The sequence below is a fragment of the Nematolebias whitei genome, chromosome 11 (genome assembly GCF_014905685.2).
Source record: "Nematolebias whitei isolate Nwh7 chromosome 11, NemWhi1, whole genome shotgun sequence".
Taxonomy (NCBI): Eukaryota; Metazoa; Chordata; class Actinopteri; order Cyprinodontiformes; family Rivulidae; genus Nematolebias; species Nematolebias whitei.
In genome coordinates, this window is record NC_056508.1 from 30,875,436 (window position 1) to 30,892,410 (window position 16,975).

Sequence of the window (16,975 nt, forward strand, 5' to 3'; positions counted from 1 at the left end):
TTTTGTCACCCTCTTTTTTTTCCTTTAGAAAAGAAAAGAGAAAATGTCTTGTATGTCTCCCTTCTGTCTTTAGTTTTCTGTGTTCAGTTCATGTGTAGTCTGTCTGCTTCAAGCTGCTTACTCAGGTAATTTATCTTCTAAACTTGGTCTCTCAAATTGATTTTCGAAAAACAAATCTCCACTGTTGGACACTCTGGTTTTGCTCCACTCTATTCCTGTGTTTGATAAGGACACGTGAGGTCCAGAGTTAGTAGTGGCCATATCGACGAGCTCTTGTTTTTGTACTACTAGCGCTTGGCGTATTTCTTAGTTCATATCTTAGATCTTATTACTGTTTTTCTTTACAATTTATGTTTTTGTTCGCTGTACCTGGGAGCCTGTGTACACAATTTTGTTCCACCACATGTACCACGTGTGATGCAAATAACAAATAAAGACAGTTTGACATGGGGTAGACTAATTCCTGCTCCGGTAAAACTCTATTAGAGCTGCCTGGAGTTCCGATCACTGCAAACACGGTTTTATGATAAATCTACTGACAAACATTTGTGATAATCTGTCTTGCTCCATAACTGCAAATAAGTAAATTAAAAAAATAAAATAAAAATGGGAATGAATCTCTAAAAACCTCTTCAAATTGTCCGAATAACGCCCAAAACAAAACGATGCACAACAAGCTAACTAATTGGGCCATTTGCATAATTTGTTTGGAGGAACTACCGTACTTTGTGGGGCAACTGGTCTTTTTTCTTTTTAGGTGGGGCTTTACTCCAGGCTGTGTCTGATTACAGACGACTTTTGCCTCTGGCATTAAGTCGTGTTTAGTTTGGCCCCAGATTCCTGTGTCAACAGTCACTTTCCAAAGTCTGATCAGATCAAACCCTTCTGGAGTATCAAGCTGCTACAAAATCATACAATTTGACCCAGGATCCGGCGATGTATCAAATGAAACTGATGTAACTTTTTCTATGCGATACTTGTTAAATAACCATATTTCAACCATCAAAATATCAAAATAAATTTTACCCGTTTGCATCTAATTTATTAAAAGTTTAGTTTCTCTCACAAACCATCCAAACTCTTCTGATTGATAGATTTTTGGAGAGCTGAACAAACATTCAAAGTCAACAGTTTGCAAGAAAATAAACAAGTTGGCTGCAGGAAGAAAACACACTTTTTCATTTGGTTTTGGTTTGAAATTCACAGTAAATGAATAAAAAGTGGTTGTGGTTTGTTCCTTGGAGTGTTGCCACCAAAGGAAGCAACACTACGAATTAATGACGCCACCTAAAATGTACTCCGCTTCAAAACAAAGCATGTTTTAAATTCCAGACGTCCACAGGTTCGCCCACAGCAATGAACAGCACAAACCTAACCTGCTGTCAAGCAATAATAGACTGCCTTCTTCATCTGTCAAACCTGTCTCATAGTACAGAAAACTTACAAAAGGAGAGAAAAATCACATCCGCTGAGACAAAGAGCATCGGAAAAGACATGCGCTTTGTTATCGCTGTGAGAAAACCATGATGAAAAAACCTCGACTTAGACTTGATTCAGTGTATGACGGGCATGATGTTTTTCTGCTCATCAAAGGAAAGGTGGAGACTCGTTTTGCGATTTTTACAGTCTCACACTGGAATAATGCGTTTTTGACCGTTTTGTTTTTGTCTTTTTATGCACATTTGTTTTGTTGAATTGAGCTGTTCTTTGAGAAAGGACCTCAAAAATGGGCAGAATGGATGGAAATTATTATTTATTTTTTTGTTGCTGCACAGTTGGAGCTGTCGCCTCTCAGTGAGAATGTTGCCGGATCGAATCCCTGCTTGGGGCCTTTTTGGGTGGAGTTTGCATGTTCTCTCTGTGCATGTATGGGTTTTCTCTGGGTCCTGCAGTTTCCTCCCACAGATAAAAAAAATAAATGCACATTAGGCTGATGGGTAACTCTAAATTGTCCCTAGGTGTGAATGGAAGTGAGTGGTTGTTTGTCTTGTTTAATTCCATGTGTCCCTGTGATGGACTTGAGACCTGTCCAGGGTGTCCCCCACCTCTTGCACAGTTAGCTGGATATAGACACCAGTGACCCCCGCAACCTGGAAAGGAAGAAGTGGGTAAAGATGATGAATGAATGAATGGATGGATGTTGCCAGATGTGACTGTGGGATGATGTAAACGGTACAGTGTTGCATCATGTACACGCTGAGCCTCGAGGGATCAGGATGGATCAGTATCCAGCTGAAATACAGCTCTTATAATGGAGAAATGAGACGCACAGCATCATGACACTTTAAGATGTCTTTGAGAAATATGTTTGTGAACTTGTTCCTTATGTTTCGAGTCAAACTGATAAGTGTTATTTCACTGGTGACTGTTTCTCAGATGTGAAGGCAGATTAAACACTAGACTTGTTCACTTTAAAGGAGGAAATTTAAATTTTTTGGGGGTGGAATGATGTTGTAGTACACTTCTATGTATTGAAGGTTTGCAGCACAAATAATATGAAAATGTTATGTGGCTATATTCCTGCTTATAAAGCAGATATGAGTGTAGTTTTAGCTGAGTTTTATTTGTAGAATGCCTTTTGTCTCACAATCTGTAGAGGAATATTTGCAGCTCATCAGTAACCGAGAGAAAACCTATGGCCTGATGCTGCTTTGGAGAAAATGGCAGTTTTATAATATTTAAAATTTTATTGTGAACAGACTGAGGAAATGTTGAACCGATAAATGAATTGTTGCATTCTATTAATTATTGTTCTATAAATGAAACTGTGATCGACCAACATCTGTATCAGCAAGTCAAATTCTAAAATCAAACTTGCTCTACAAAAATGAGTAGTTCATCTCTGCCAGGTGATGGAGAAGATGACTTTTTTTTTTAATTGTTTTCCCTGCATTTCCTGCTTTTTCCATTTGTTGGATTCATCACTAAAAGCCTGTTGCCAAATTAGACTGCAGTGTTGGACAACTGTGCAGACTGAGCTGATTAAGTTGTATACCATACAGCCCTTTTGTTTCTGGTGTGGAGTTGCTCATATGTTTCCACAGAAACAGTCCAATTCTGTTTTTTATGATCCTTTAAGTTTCAGTGATGCACGTTTCTTGCTAAATGTTGCTGTTGCAAACTGAATGCAGCTTAGCTTGATGTCTCAGTTTATGTTTGAAGACAAATTTTTCGCACTTATTCAAGGATATTTTGTTAAAGGATATTAAAGAGGGCATGAAATGAAATGAGTGTTGTAAAACTGATGGACATGAGTTATTGGGGTGTGGGTGATTGTTTTTAGTTTAGTGGTAATACCAACACGTTTATTGTCATGGATATTCACTCGTAGGATGCAGAGGACAGCTATTATAACACGCCTTTTAAAGCGACTTTATTTTAATACATTTTAAGCATGTTTTTTTCTCCCATAGTCTTTGTTTGTTGCTGTTGTTACCTCGGGGACCAACGTTTCGATTCTGCCGTTCCTGCTTGGCTCCTGTGAGATCCACATGCAGAAATGTTGTCATTGACTGAAGATGTTGCAACATTCTGTCCAACACGTTTGTACACGAGTGACATAAAATTTACTGCAAGGCAGTTTACATTGGAACAGTGAAGATGTGTTTAAAACAATATAATTTAGGTTTGCTTTGTAATTTATTTTTATTCAACTGTTTAACAAAATGTTTAGTTGACTGACGAAGGATTTGTGGCTAAATGTAGGTTTAACCTAAATTTAATTTAATATATCAGTGTTTTTAAAATCTGATGCTAGAGCACACTCAGATTAAGTTGTCCATCTTTGACACCCCTTAATCTGTCTCTGAAAGCAGACACTGTCCCTGTTTAACGACATGACCCCAATTTCTTTGTTGAAATAATCTTTGAAAGCCATCTGTCTCATTGGCTGAGGCAAAACAGTCAAATGTTTTCAGCTTTTGCAGCCCTGTCTCTTGTCTTCACTTCCACTTGACTCTGCAGCTCATTCCAAAAAAATCTGAGCCGAATAATTTTAAAATTGAAACAAGGGTGGCGTCCATCAGCAGCAGGTGTTTGGACAGCAAACGAAGCGCGGCTGACTGCACGCAGAGATGATAAATGTCACTGCGCCTCTCTTTCAGATCTGCGTGTTCCTGTTCACGTGTCTTTACATGGTGTGCTACCTCATTCTCACCCACTTCAAGAAGCCTGCTGAGTTTGTCACAGGTGAGTTTTTACCAGAGATGTTTGTCCTTCACTAGAAAGCTTTGATTAAAGGCTTGCAGAGAAATGCCTCAAGCGAGAAAAACAACAACGCTGACAAAGCATACTGGTTATGTTAATGTGTTGCTATTTCTTTCTGCTGAGTGTGTTGGCAACATTCTTTCCATCCAGGAACTCCCTTCTCTGTTCGCGTTAAATCTCTTTGTTTCTTTTCTGTTCGATGTTCATTGCGTTCATATTTTTGAGGAAACTTTGCACACTTGTTGACAAGTTTTCTCTTTTAACAGAAGGCTGCTGGAGCTCGACTAGAAACGTTCAGAATTAAAGGGGAATGTTTTACGTGCAACCATTTGCAGCCTGACTGTGGATCTGGGTGCTGGAGGGTTGTAGAACTTTTAAAAAAAAATTTTTACGAGCCAAACGGTCACTTAAGGAATAGTTCAGATTTTGCCTGCAAATTCGCTCGTTGTGGTGACTCCTTAAAAAGGGAGCAGCTGAAAGAAACTTCGTATTATAAATAATAAATAGCTTGTGTGTTGTAGGTAGCTCCTTCATGATGTCAGTTTGGAGAAACATTTATTCTGACCATATTGACAAGCTAAAGGCTGGTCTGAGCAGGCCAAGAATAGGTGGATTACTGATTACTTGTAAAACTTTGTCAAAGCAGCTCCTGGAAACACTATTTTTAAACATTTTTTTCACTGTCAATTTGTCTTTACATGGCAGAAACATTGTGTTCCTGCAGGAAGTGCTACAGCTAATTAGCTGCTGCTGCTATTTGCGCTTGCAAATAATTGTAAACTTCAACGTAAATACTTGTGTAATTCAACACTGACAGCAGTGGAAAAGTTTATAATTCATGTGAACTGCTATGAAATGTTGATAATGAAGTTGTTTTAAAATGGCTGCGTTCAAACTAGCTGTTCAATAATGTCAGAGAAAATCTTTTATTTCTTCAAACTGAGGTCAATCAAAAAGCTTTCTACAGCATGTAAGATGGTGTTTATAGCAGAGGTGCCCAATACATCGATCTACCAGTCGATCGCAAAGGTATAATGGGTAAATCGCATGGCATTAAAAAAATAGACGTCATCCTCACTATGCAATTTGTCACTTGATTGACATACAGGGCAGCCAATCTGAGGCCCAGTTTACCGTACATGACGTGAAATTGCAGCCTTTCTGCTGCAGTTCGTCCGTTCATTTACACAACAGTCCTCATTCGCTCTGAAACCAAATGTTTCTGAATCCAGGTCTCAGAGTGGAGATTTTAAGGTGGGGGGGGACCCCCCCACGGAGGTGTGAAGTTCTTTGTGTGTGAAGTCACACATGCGCAGTGCGCACTATAGGCAGCTGCAGTCAAAAGGTTTTTCTGCACTAACAACAGTTACAATAAATGACAGCATGCAGAGTGTTTTTCTGTTACTCACCATTTTTCAGCATGTAGGAGCAAAACATAAAATCCAGGGTCCAAAGAGGCGTTAGTTTATTCATTAGTTTGTATGTAACTGTGATCATGCAGACGCTGCATGCACAATGAATGCAGCTGAGCCCTGCATCAGGGTTGCCAGATACATTTAAAATGTCTTAAAAACACATCTCACACCTCACCTTAGAATATCTTTACTCAGCACATATGACAGTTTAGGTCAAAATACTATAATTTTAAAGCAACAGTACTATAGTTGTATTAAATAAAAAGGTTAAATCGTGTCGTCTGGACCAGTTTCTTTAAGCGAGAAACGTTTTGTCCCCTGTCCAGAGGACTTCCTCTGTCTACGGCCTGCCAACCAGCTCTGTCCCATAGGTAGCCTTCACCGCTGTTTCAAGCCAACCTCCTGTTGGAATCTCAAAAGTAGGCTTTTAACACCTGCAAAACACACCCATCCAAAAAGATCAATCATCATGTACAACAATCAAATGTTAGGCCAGGTGGCCAACTTGCTACTCTCAGAAATAACCTGAGACCAAAGTGGTTCAGAAAACGGGTTGCAAGTTCAATCATCCAAGTAGATAACAATTTAAAAAAAGGTTAAATTGTGCTTTTTTTTAATCTACTTGGATGATTGAGCTTACAACCATTTTTTAAAAATAGTTCATAATTCCTTATCTGGCAACCCGACTGACATGGAAACTACAGCGTTTTTGTGTAAACCCACTCGTTTTTTTGTTTATTACCGCCAATAAACATAGAAAAAACACTTAACGTTTCCTGAGGTTGTTCTCGTGTAAACAGGCCTAAGTATGGTAGATCACTTTGACTTGGTCATTTTAAAAGTAGCTCGCATGCTGAAAAAGTGTGGACACCCCTGGTTTACAGCATAGAACAGAACCCCACTTCTTAAATTCCCCTGAAAAAATAAAACTGGCACGTAAAACTACAATTATAAAACTGTTGTTTTTCTGAACAGAAACAGTGTTTAGATTTTATTAAACCCTTGGCCTGCAAGCAAACATCCCTTGGATGTTTTAGATGTTTTAGTTAAATTAAAACAGTTTAAATCTCTGCTGTGACTGTGCTGATTTAAAGCAGATTGGATCCAATAAACGGATACTCTATTGTAAGCAGATGTGGTCATCTGTCTGCTCCACTGTGGCTGTGTCCCATTTTATTGTGTGGCTTTCTGGAATCCCTCCAAGTATATAAGCCCACTTTTATTGAAATCTGTGCATCAACAAACTGGAGTTCAGCCCTGCAGCTAAACGACAATCGTGCAAATCCTCAGCACGACATGTTTGTGACTGTCAGTTACCAAGAACTGGTTTTTCCTCCTCAGGCGTTTGTAATAAACCAGATGTGAGAACTCCTGCTGAGGAAAATGTTACAGTATCACATACTTGTGTAAAAATATCACTTTATCGGTTTTAGCTGCATCATATGTTTAGTACGTTGCAAGATATTGAGCTGGTTTTTTGTATCTCCAATCTTTTTCTATGTATTTGCTGAAATGGTCTTGGTCCTGCATGAACAAAATGTTCTGTTCTGTTTGTCTCTACACCCCTCACTCACGCCCCTTGGTGAGCTCACAGAGACTTCAGCTTTCTTCAGCATGTGTATAGTGCATAAACCTGTCTGTAACGGCATCTTTTACCCGTGTCATGACAACCTGCCTCAGAAAACTTCAGATCACAAACTTGTCAACACAAAAGAAGGTTGAGTTTTCTTATTAGTTTGTCCTTTTTCTTTCAGATGATAACGAAGATGCCACCGTCAATAAAATTGCGTAAGTAAAAAATCTTTAATAATTAACCAGCTAGCACCGGGTGTTGTCGCTAAGTTAGGTGTCAACCTGAATGACTTTACAGATACTAGTCAGCATGACATGAATAGTGATCAGAGGTCAGCTTTCAGTAGATTCATTGCCCTCAGCGTGTTCTTTTGACTCCACCGTCATTCTGTACTTTGCACCATCACGTTGGCATTCATGCTCTTTACTTTTCACTGAGGCTGATTTATTCAGCTGAACACAACCATACAGATTTATTAAATTTTTTTTTTTGCATTTGCTTTTCTAGGCTGTGGTTGTGTACATTCACCCTGTCTGTTGCAGTGTGTGCTGTACTGCTTCTTCCCATCTCTATTCTGTCCAACGAGGTGCTGCTCACCTTCCCACAGAGTTACTACATGCAGTGGCTCAACGGCTCTCTTATCCATGGTACCTTTTTTTATTAGTCGACGGCTTTAATTAGCTAAAAGTGATACTGTTAAATAAATAAATAACTGAATAAAACCCAGGACATGGGTGGGTGATGAATTCCAAATCAATAGCTCACTTGGCCTGTTTCCAAACTAATAATTTTTATAGATGGAATCACGTTGGCCTTATAGAGACACAACTAAGCTTGAAAAGGTGCAGTAAATGCATGTAGGTTGCTTATGTCTCTATTTACAAAACATATAAATGAAACTATTTAAGCTTAAAATGCCGATGCATTTTTATTGTGAAACTAGAATGAAATCAGGCTTGTTGTCCATGTTTTATGTAAGAATACATTATATTGTTCAATCTTGTTTTCAGTTTTTATAACTGTGTTGCCTGTCAGTGTAACGCCTCACAGTGGGTAATAGTGGTACTGCTAGGACTTTTTTTTTTTGTTTTATTTGTTGTGATTCTGATTCATCAAAAATAACAGGATCGTTTTGTCTCTTTCTCATCAGGCTTGTGGAACCTAGTTTTTCTTTTCTCCAATTTGTCTCTGGTCTTTCTCATGCCCTTTGCCTATTTCTTCACCGAGTCTGAGGGATTTGCAGGATCTAAAAAGGTGCCGGTGTCTTATCAGCTTTCAGATTTAAAAGCCATTTAAAGATGTAGTTACAAGAGGACCGCTGCACTGAATCACCTGTTTTTGTGTAGGGAGTAATGGCCCGAGTGTATGAAGCAGTTGTGCTGCTGTTGCTGCTAGCGCTGCTTGTGCTGGGCATTGTGTGGGTGGCATCAGCCCTCCTCCATGACAACATCGCACGAAAGAGCCTGTACGGTGAGTCACATCTATAGATTCCTTATGGAGTTATTAAGTAGTTTTATTAATCTTGCTTGCGTTGTTTTCTTTGACCTGCAGACCTGTGGGAGTATTACCTTCCATACTTGTACTCTGGCATCTCACTGTTCGGAGTGCTGCTGCTTTTGCGTTAGTACACCCACCATGATCATTAGTTACTTAAAAAGGATGTTGCTGTCCAACTCTGACACACTGACCTGGGTCTTCTCTCTTCAGTGTTCACCCCCTTTGGGCTGTCTCAAATGTTCAGTGTTACAGGCAGCCTGCTGGTCAAACCGAGGGTAAGTCACATGTCCAGAATTAAAGGACTAACATGCACCAAATACTAGTGTGTACAGCTTAGCTTTCAATGTGATGCTTCAGAATCAGTTTACTCACTTTAAATCATAGTTTTTAAATACATTTTCACTAAAAGAAACCAGGAAAAAAAACAAACTAAAGCAGCGAGTTGTATTTCCACACTGATCCATCTTGTTGTGTTCAGCTGCTGGAGGACGTAGAAGATACACTGAGCTGCACTGGATTCGAGGAAGACTCACTCTACAGGAAACTCAACTGTAAGGATGTGACGTTTATACTCTTTGTCATTTTTATGACCCAACTGTAAACTTTCAAGGACTTTTTGTGTGCCGTCTGTCTGGTTGAAGGTACCACTGCATCATGTTGGGTCAAGCTGAACATGGAGGCTATGAGGAAAGAGTACGAAACAGTCCAGAGCAAACGTGTCGCTCTGGGTAAGACTGACTGAAGAAACCTCTTTCTGCAGTATTATCAGTACACCGTCACTCGTTGCTCATTTGTTGTCGCTTTTCTTTCTTCTTTTCCCCAAAGAGATGCGTAGGAAAGCATCTCCATGGCAGCGAAACCTGGGCTATCCACTGGCTATGCTTGTTCTCCTTGCACTGACGGTACACAATGACCACATTCATAAATTCTTTTATGCAGTAACACATGTTTTAAATGCCATTGCTGCTTGTCTCCAGGTGATGTGTGTACTGATGGTGTGTTTCAACGTGTTGGAGTTGCTGCTTGACGAGACGGCGATGCCCAGGGGGATGGAGGTGGGGAGTTTTGTTTGGAATGACATTTTTAAACACTTCCTGCTGAGCAGCCAGTTATCGGAGAACACTGATCGTTGGTGCTTTTGTGTTGTAGGACCCTCACCTGGGGATGGCCTCTTTCTCCATGTTTGGCTCACTGGGTGCTGCAGTCCAAGTGGTCCTTATTCTGTATCCTTTAAAGAGCAGGCCAGAGACATATCTCAGTTTTCCATAAATATTGGACCGTTTCTGTTGCTCACACCCCTTATTGGAGTTGAACAGAGTTCTAAAATTAAAGCAGTTTATAATCTAATAACAACCATCGTTTATTATCTGCGTTCCTCTTCATGTCCTTGTTATCCTCAATATGAATTTCAGTTATTTGATGGTGTCCTCTGTGGTGGGTTTCTATAGCTCCTCTCTGTTCTGTGGTCTCCTGCCAAGAGTAAAAGACACTAACCTCACACAGGTATGTCGCAGAATGCTCCTGCGTCTATTTGGACTCGCTGCAGCTAAAACCAGAGGTGGTGTTAGGATAGTTACCTCTAAATTTGTGTTTCTTTCAGATCATTGCAAACTGTGTTTCTCTGCTCATCCTGAGCTCTGCACTGCCAGTCTATTCACGCACACTTGGTAAGGACGTAAACTAAATGACAAATTTAACTTGTTAACATTATTGCCAGGTGTCAGTTCTATTTCATTTTAAAGTATGTTTTTAGCATGGGCTGTTCAGGTTTTAGGGCCGGGCATTTAAAGCAAAATGTTGTGTTTTGGATTTTTCTTTGAATATTGAACCCACCCGTCTGTTTCTGCTGGGCCCCACCTACTAGCCACAGCTAAAGGCACAAGACTTGCTTGCAGTAATTTCTGCTCCTCATAAAGCGGGCCCGTTTCATTCTTTACTCATGCAAAGATATTTTCAAGATTTGACCCCCAAAGTCTAAAATGAAAAACCCCATCGAGATGATAAAACTCTGGCCTGAAAGGTGGTTTGTAATGGGCATTCCTTTAAGGAATATGAGGACTTTGATTTTAATATGTCATTTTATTCTCTTGAAGTTTGTTGGCAATTTAGGTGTAAAAAAAATAAAAATAAAATAAAATTCTATCACTACAAAAAAAATCTCTTTTTTTTTTTTCTTGTTTAGCAAAGAAAGAAAAAAAAAAAGGCCATTCTGCAAAAACATGAAAAATTATACAAATTACTATTATTAAATTATTCTATGGGATACTTTAGGCCGGGTACTAGGAATGTGTATTTTAAGCAATAACACTTGAAATTTGTCAGCAATTTTTTTTTCCTGAATATTTGGACAAGCCCCACTTACCAGGACCATAGTTTCCACTTTATAATCATTAAAAAGAAGAAGAAAAACTACTATGGCTGAAAGATGTTAAGAATTCCCATGTTTTTCCCCCATGTATTAATATTCTTTCACTCCAACTGGAAAAGAGTCATTCAAAAACAACTTGTTGCATCACTACCAGGTGCCAGTGTTTAAAATAAGACATTCTTGACAGCGGCATTGTTTCCACTTTCACCATTTTACCTAGACTTACACAAGCTGTTCAGTTCCTTTTGTCATGAAAAACCATGAAGAGCTTGACTTTAAAATACGCAGCTGATACAATATAACTTGTATTTATGTATTAAAGTGTATTTGAAGACACTGTTCAGCTCGAGCATTAAGGTCCTGTTTGGATATATTTTATTTTGAAGGTTCAGCGGCTGCTGGCCTGTTTTCAGCCTGTTATCTTGCCTACGTGCCAGCCATACTGCTAAAGTGTTGCTCCATAAATAAATTAGGCTGCTTCAGCCAAGCAGACAGTTTAAATTGATCATCTTTATTTTGAGGGGGGGTCCAGAGGTCACTAACCAGGACCTCCTTTAAAAACCTGTATTTTATCAATTTAGAGTTTTTCTGAGTCACTGGCTCTGATGCAGCTGCACCAACATTTAATCTGATATCAGAAAGCACACAGGCAAGGATTATTTTTGTTACAAACCTTTTTATTTTCTTACTTTTGTAAAGATTTCACCAACTATGAAAACACATTGGTTACTGGGGTATGTTGTTTACAGGTAAACAATACATTTTGGATCTCTGTTGTGCAACCATGAAAACTGAAGAGCTGCTGACTAACTGGTTTGACTTGCAGTTACAGGAGCACCCGCAAGAGTGCAGATGAATGTCATGAATGTTTGAGTGACCACAGCCGAGAGTCATCTGGAGCAGCTCGTTCACAAATGCTCTGCTTCTCTTCCTTTCTCTCAGGAATCACCAGCTTCGATTTACTGGGAGACTTTGGTCGCTACAACTGGCTTGAAAACTTCTACATCGTGTTCCTTTACAACATGCTGTTCGCTTGCCTCACGTCGGCCTCTCTTATAAAGACGGTCACCTGGGCGGTGCAGAGCGAGCTCATTCGGGCCTTTGGTCAGTCTACTTCTAGTTTTTGAATCGCTCACTGAACAATACGTTTTTATATTTATACGTTTTAACGTTTGTGGACTGTGATTAAATTAGTTATATTTGGACAGCTGTGCCTTAAGTCTCCCCCACCTGGGCCCCGTTTCCTGACGGGGCTGGTCTCTCTTCCTCAGATAGAAAGAACACAATTCTTTCAGGAAATTGTAGAGACGAGAGGAGAGTCGGGTCCTGTTGGGGACCTTTAGGCACACCGCCCTGGACCCCTTGTGTTATAGAAACACCCTCAAACCTCTACCAACTACACACACATGGCATTTCTCCACAAAATCAGCTCTCCTGCACTTTTCCATTATTTCACAAATTACTTTTTAGTGGTTAAACGACATCTTTCACTTAAATCAACATTTTAATAAAGCTCTGGAAGTTTATTGTTCTACTGTGTGAAATTTTTTTTTCTCCTCTCAGGGCTCCACAGGCTGCCTATAACTGTGTCACGGCCCACCATCCCGTTCAGACTGCTCCTGGCCAGTGGACTGTCTAAAATCCAGTGACTTCTATTCTCTGGAACATTTAAACACTGAGCCATACCAAGTGCACCTCCTCTTGGAATAACGGGAGCATCAGCTTGGTCTCCTGGCTGGTTCTCAGGTGGTCAGGTCTTTCCTGAATGACAGGATGGGTGAAGACCACAGGTGTCTGTGCTGCGTCCGGTCAGAGATCAGCTTTGATGCTGGATCCAAGACCGTGCTCCCATTTGACTGGAAGCACCACTGTGAGCTGAGTCATCACAGACATGATCAGACAAGGAGGGGGGAAAGGATGGAAGCCATGCTGGCAGTCCTGCCACACAGTCACAGTTATTCTGATGTATGTTCAAGCTGTTTTTTTATCCTCCTTCCTGTTTCAGATTTACTGACTGTTTTTTTTTTCTAAAAGGCTTCCTAATAAATTACTCTTAACTGTTTTAAGATTGGGAATCCTTTGCTTCCATGGTCTCGGGATGCGTTTTGTAACAAAGTTTAAAATGTGAGTGGGAAGACACACTATGCTGTCAGTTTTTTTTTTATTTGTTGAAGTGCCTTTTAAATTTTTATTTTTTTTAAGGAAATGTAATTGAGATTTGTTTTTTGTTCAGGTTTTTTTTTTTATTTTTTTTACGACATTAAGCCTACTGAATGTGACAAGTTGGGAATGAAACCATGTAATAAGTAATCAGGACAAACTCCTGCATTAACCAATCAAACTGTGAATCCTTAAGATGTTTTTTATGGGACTGTGCAATATCTTGTTACTGTAACCTCTCATTTTTTTAATTTTACCAAAAGTCATTTCAGAATCCTCTCGTTTGTTTGCATTTGTTCATTCTTTTATGTTCAGTATGTGAGATAATTTCCTGATTCTATTTTTATTTTTAATCAGATGTCAATCTTGACTCTTTGATCCTGCAATCTTTCCAGTTTTGTGGTGATAGCATAAAATGTGTGTTATCATCATCATCATCATCATCACCGTGTGTGTGTGTTTGTGGTGACCTTGTGTTTGTTGCAGCTGCTGTACCAGCAGGTTCTTGGTGTGACCAGCAGGTGGCAGTGTGTCTTAAACCCAACACGAACCTTTATGTTCTGGAAGGTTCTCATCTCTTGTTAAACATTATATAATGGAAACACTCCAGGTTTACAATTGCGTTGTGTTTTTCTGGGAAAATTTGTTTGAATCGAGATGTTAATGTGTTGTTGTTGTTAACCTTTTTATGGATATTTGGGGATCCATAAGTGACATTTTTTATTAGTTTTTAGTAAGAGTTAAGTGTTTGACATAAGAGGATAAATATATATGTATGTCTATATATGTGTGTGTGTGTGTATTTACATATCTATATATATATATATATATATATATTTTTTTTTTTTTTTTTTCTCTCTCTAATATACAAAACATGTTTATGGTTTACGTTTGGAATGGTCTGGTGTTTCACGTTTTCTCAAAGTTGATTTTCTTTTATCTTTTTGAAATGTCACAGTGTTGTGAGGAGAAGGCAATAAACCTGTTGGTGTTCTTAACTTTGTGTCTTTTTGGGTGCACATCAAGGCGCCTTTTACTGTAATTTCCTTGATGCTTGCTACATTTTACAAAATGTATCAAGACTGAGCTGGTGTGTTTGGGGGGGTGGGGGGGGAGGTCATCTGTCCTGTACGTCCCTCCACCCTGTTCTTGGACTTTAATCAGGAGCAGAAGAAAGCCATATTTTGACCCGTCTGTCAGCAGTGTCCACCCACGACGCCACTCGAGTCGTGGCCCACGCTTTCCCCGCTTCGATGCAAACGCCAGATTAAAAACCAAACAAAAAAAAATCTCTCCTTGACACCCCCACCTCCTTTCTTCTATTCCTTTTCCTTGCCTATTGTTCGTTTCCTCTCCTCCTTTTATCTGAAGTCTGTTCAACAATCCCCCAATTTCTGCAGCTCTGATGAATTTCTCCCTCTTGATTTTTTTTCTTGTTTGGTTTCGTTAGATGTTTTAATTAAGACTATTTGGTTCAGCTTTTGTTTTGCACTTAGCTTCCTTTAGCTCAAAAGGAAATGAACTCCAATGCCACCGTACCATTAGCGGCACGTCGAGACGCTCCGAGGAAGTGACACATCAGATAAAAGGTGTACTTTATAAAGAAAAGCCTACGTATTGTCTGGCCTAATAAAGAAAAGAGAACTTGTACAGAGCTAATCAACAATTAAACACTAAAGCTATTGAAAATAATGCACTTTATAAAGCTGGAAAAAGAGTAAAGCAAACTTGTAAAGGAAGCTTTAATTCATGCTGCTGCACTGAGGCCTCTCATGCATTAAGTCTAAAACATGCACATGAATGCTCCTATAACCAACACATGTTTAGACTTTCCCGTTTTAATGAACATCTCAGGTTTGCTGCATAAAACATGAAATGTTTTTTTTTTTTCTCCTCTAATGATAGCTAAAACTTGGCCTGGTGTGACCACAAAGCACATCTCTGTCAGGTGAACCTTGAATCAGAAACTGCAGCATTTCTGCAGCAAATACAACTTCAGCTTACATTTCTGGAGGCAGCAGCTGACAGTAGAGCTGTTCAAACCCTTGTGAGCAGACTGGCCACAACAAGACGTAGCCCAACTTGAACACCAGAAGTCAGAATCGGTCCGTGTTCCCAAACCCAAGAAGCTTTTTTCAGCGTTCAAATTTATGTGCTGTACCAAATGAGCAATTTTTTCATTTTCATCTTGCGGAGTTTGGAACCAGTGGCTCGGCGGGTAGAACAGTTGCCTCTCGGTGAGAAGGTCGCTGGATCAAATCTCAGCCTTTCTGGGTGGAGTTTGCATGTTCTGTTTGTGCATGTGTGGGTATGGTTTCCTCCCACAGACCAACAACATGCGTGTTAGGCTGATTGGTAACTCAACTGTCCCTAGGTGAGAGTGAGAGAGTGAATGGTTCTTTGTCTCTGTGATGGACTGGAGATGTGTCCAGGGTGTCCCCCGCCTCTCACACAATGATGACTGGATATGGGCACCAGTGATCCCTGTGACCCAAAAAGAAAGCAGGTAAAGATGATGGATGAGTTTGGAACCATCTGTTGAACCACCTATTTTAGTGATTCTGTTCATTTGTCTGCCTGTTAGCAAAATATCTCACCAACTACCGAATGGATTTGAATGAAAAGTAATCAACGGATGTAAAACTACAAACTGATTAACCAACAAAGTCCATGTTCAATAATCCAGGTATACAACAGTTTTCAGTCAGGCCATCTGGACAGTTTCAGCACACAAAAAAAGAAACTGTCCAGATGACCTGACTGAAAATTGTTACAACTGATTAACTTAATCAAATGAATCATAACACAAAAATGGCTATAATTCAGTAGATTTTACAGATTGGAAAATATAATCTGGTGGTGTGGTAGTAGCTGAGAGGGATCTCCATCACATGCTCCGAGCACCAGCAGTTTGGACTGGAGATTTGTTTGAAACTTTAAACTGCCAGGTGGCTTGCTATACATGTTCCTTCAAAATAATGTTTTTATTTTTATAAAACGCTTTGTCACAAGTTAAGGACATGCTGAAGATGATTACTTTGCTTGTTAAACAGGTTTTAATAAGTTCATAAATTAAAGTTTGAGGGGGGTTTTGTAATAGAGGGTTGTGCACACATATACAGCGTTAACGCAAACATTACCCTTAAATTGGGTCTGTGAACAATCTTTCTTTTCAGCAAACTAAAAGGTCAAACGCAGTTCAGTGAGAGTGTCCACTGGTCCCAGTGGGTGACACACTCCATGGGACTAGATGTCAGGCATGTCAGGAACAAGGCGGGAAACTGGCAGCTTGTAATGGGATGAGATAGGCTATCTTTATTGTCAAAACACACGAATGAAGGGGGGAAAAAGACACAGATTAGCCTTCCTGACAGTCGGCCTGATTGAAGTACGAGCCAAAGTGCATTAGAGGCTATTATTCTCTCTTTTCTGCACTTGCTAATACAGAATCACTCAGGAAAAGGCGAGACTTGCTTGCTAATCAACTGATAATGGGTCTGCACTGTCCATTTTGCCGTAGCCGCCCGCCATCCGGTGTGCACGCTCGCGGCACACTTGCTTCACACGACGCAGTGCCTTTGTTTTGCCGGGAAACTCCAGCATGACTCGAGGAGGAACATTACCTCAGTTTACTTCAGCTCTGTAGAAAACTGTCAATCAATGGATGGGTCGGGCTCACGTAGTAAGGTATCTGACCTTTGACCTGCTTCTGTTCGGTTGTCCACTGCAGTGCAGCCCCGTCTTATTGTCTGAAAC

The 16,975-nt window shown here is 39.9% G+C and overlaps 1 protein-coding gene across 2 annotated transcripts in view; it reads left to right on the plus strand.

Annotated features, from left to right (window-relative positions):
• Positions 1 to 13,185, plus strand: part of lmbr1l (limb development membrane protein 1-like) — a 19,948-nt gene extending 6,763 nt beyond the window's left edge. Inside the window, exons 2-17 of one of the 2 annotated variants that reach the window (XM_037684164.1) lie at positions 4,104 to 4,188; positions 7,376 to 7,409; positions 7,702 to 7,841; positions 8,345 to 8,448; positions 8,541 to 8,664; positions 8,746 to 8,814; positions 8,902 to 8,966; positions 9,170 to 9,268; positions 9,359 to 9,419; positions 9,517 to 9,593; positions 9,669 to 9,746; positions 9,841 to 9,914; positions 10,104 to 10,194; positions 10,292 to 10,358; positions 12,002 to 12,163; positions 12,623 to 13,185. In XM_037684164.1, coding sequence (XP_037540092.1) covers positions 4,104 to 4,188; positions 7,376 to 7,409; positions 7,702 to 7,841; positions 8,345 to 8,448; positions 8,541 to 8,664; positions 8,746 to 8,814; positions 8,902 to 8,966; positions 9,170 to 9,268; positions 9,359 to 9,419; positions 9,517 to 9,593; positions 9,669 to 9,746; positions 9,841 to 9,914; positions 10,104 to 10,194; positions 10,292 to 10,358; positions 12,002 to 12,163; positions 12,623 to 12,708 — 1,416 coding nt within the window. In that variant the 3' untranslated portion in view covers positions 12,709 to 13,185. Of the gene's footprint in view, positions 1 to 4,103; positions 4,189 to 7,375; positions 7,410 to 7,701; positions 7,842 to 8,344; positions 8,449 to 8,540; positions 8,665 to 8,745; positions 8,815 to 8,901; positions 8,967 to 9,169; positions 9,269 to 9,332; positions 9,420 to 9,516; positions 9,594 to 9,668; positions 9,747 to 9,840; positions 9,915 to 10,103; positions 10,195 to 10,291; positions 10,359 to 12,001; positions 12,164 to 12,622 lie in introns of both variants that reach the window. The other variant, XM_037684163.1, reaches the window with a different exon arrangement.
• The last annotated feature ends 3,790 nt before the right edge of the window (positions 13,186 to 16,975 follow it).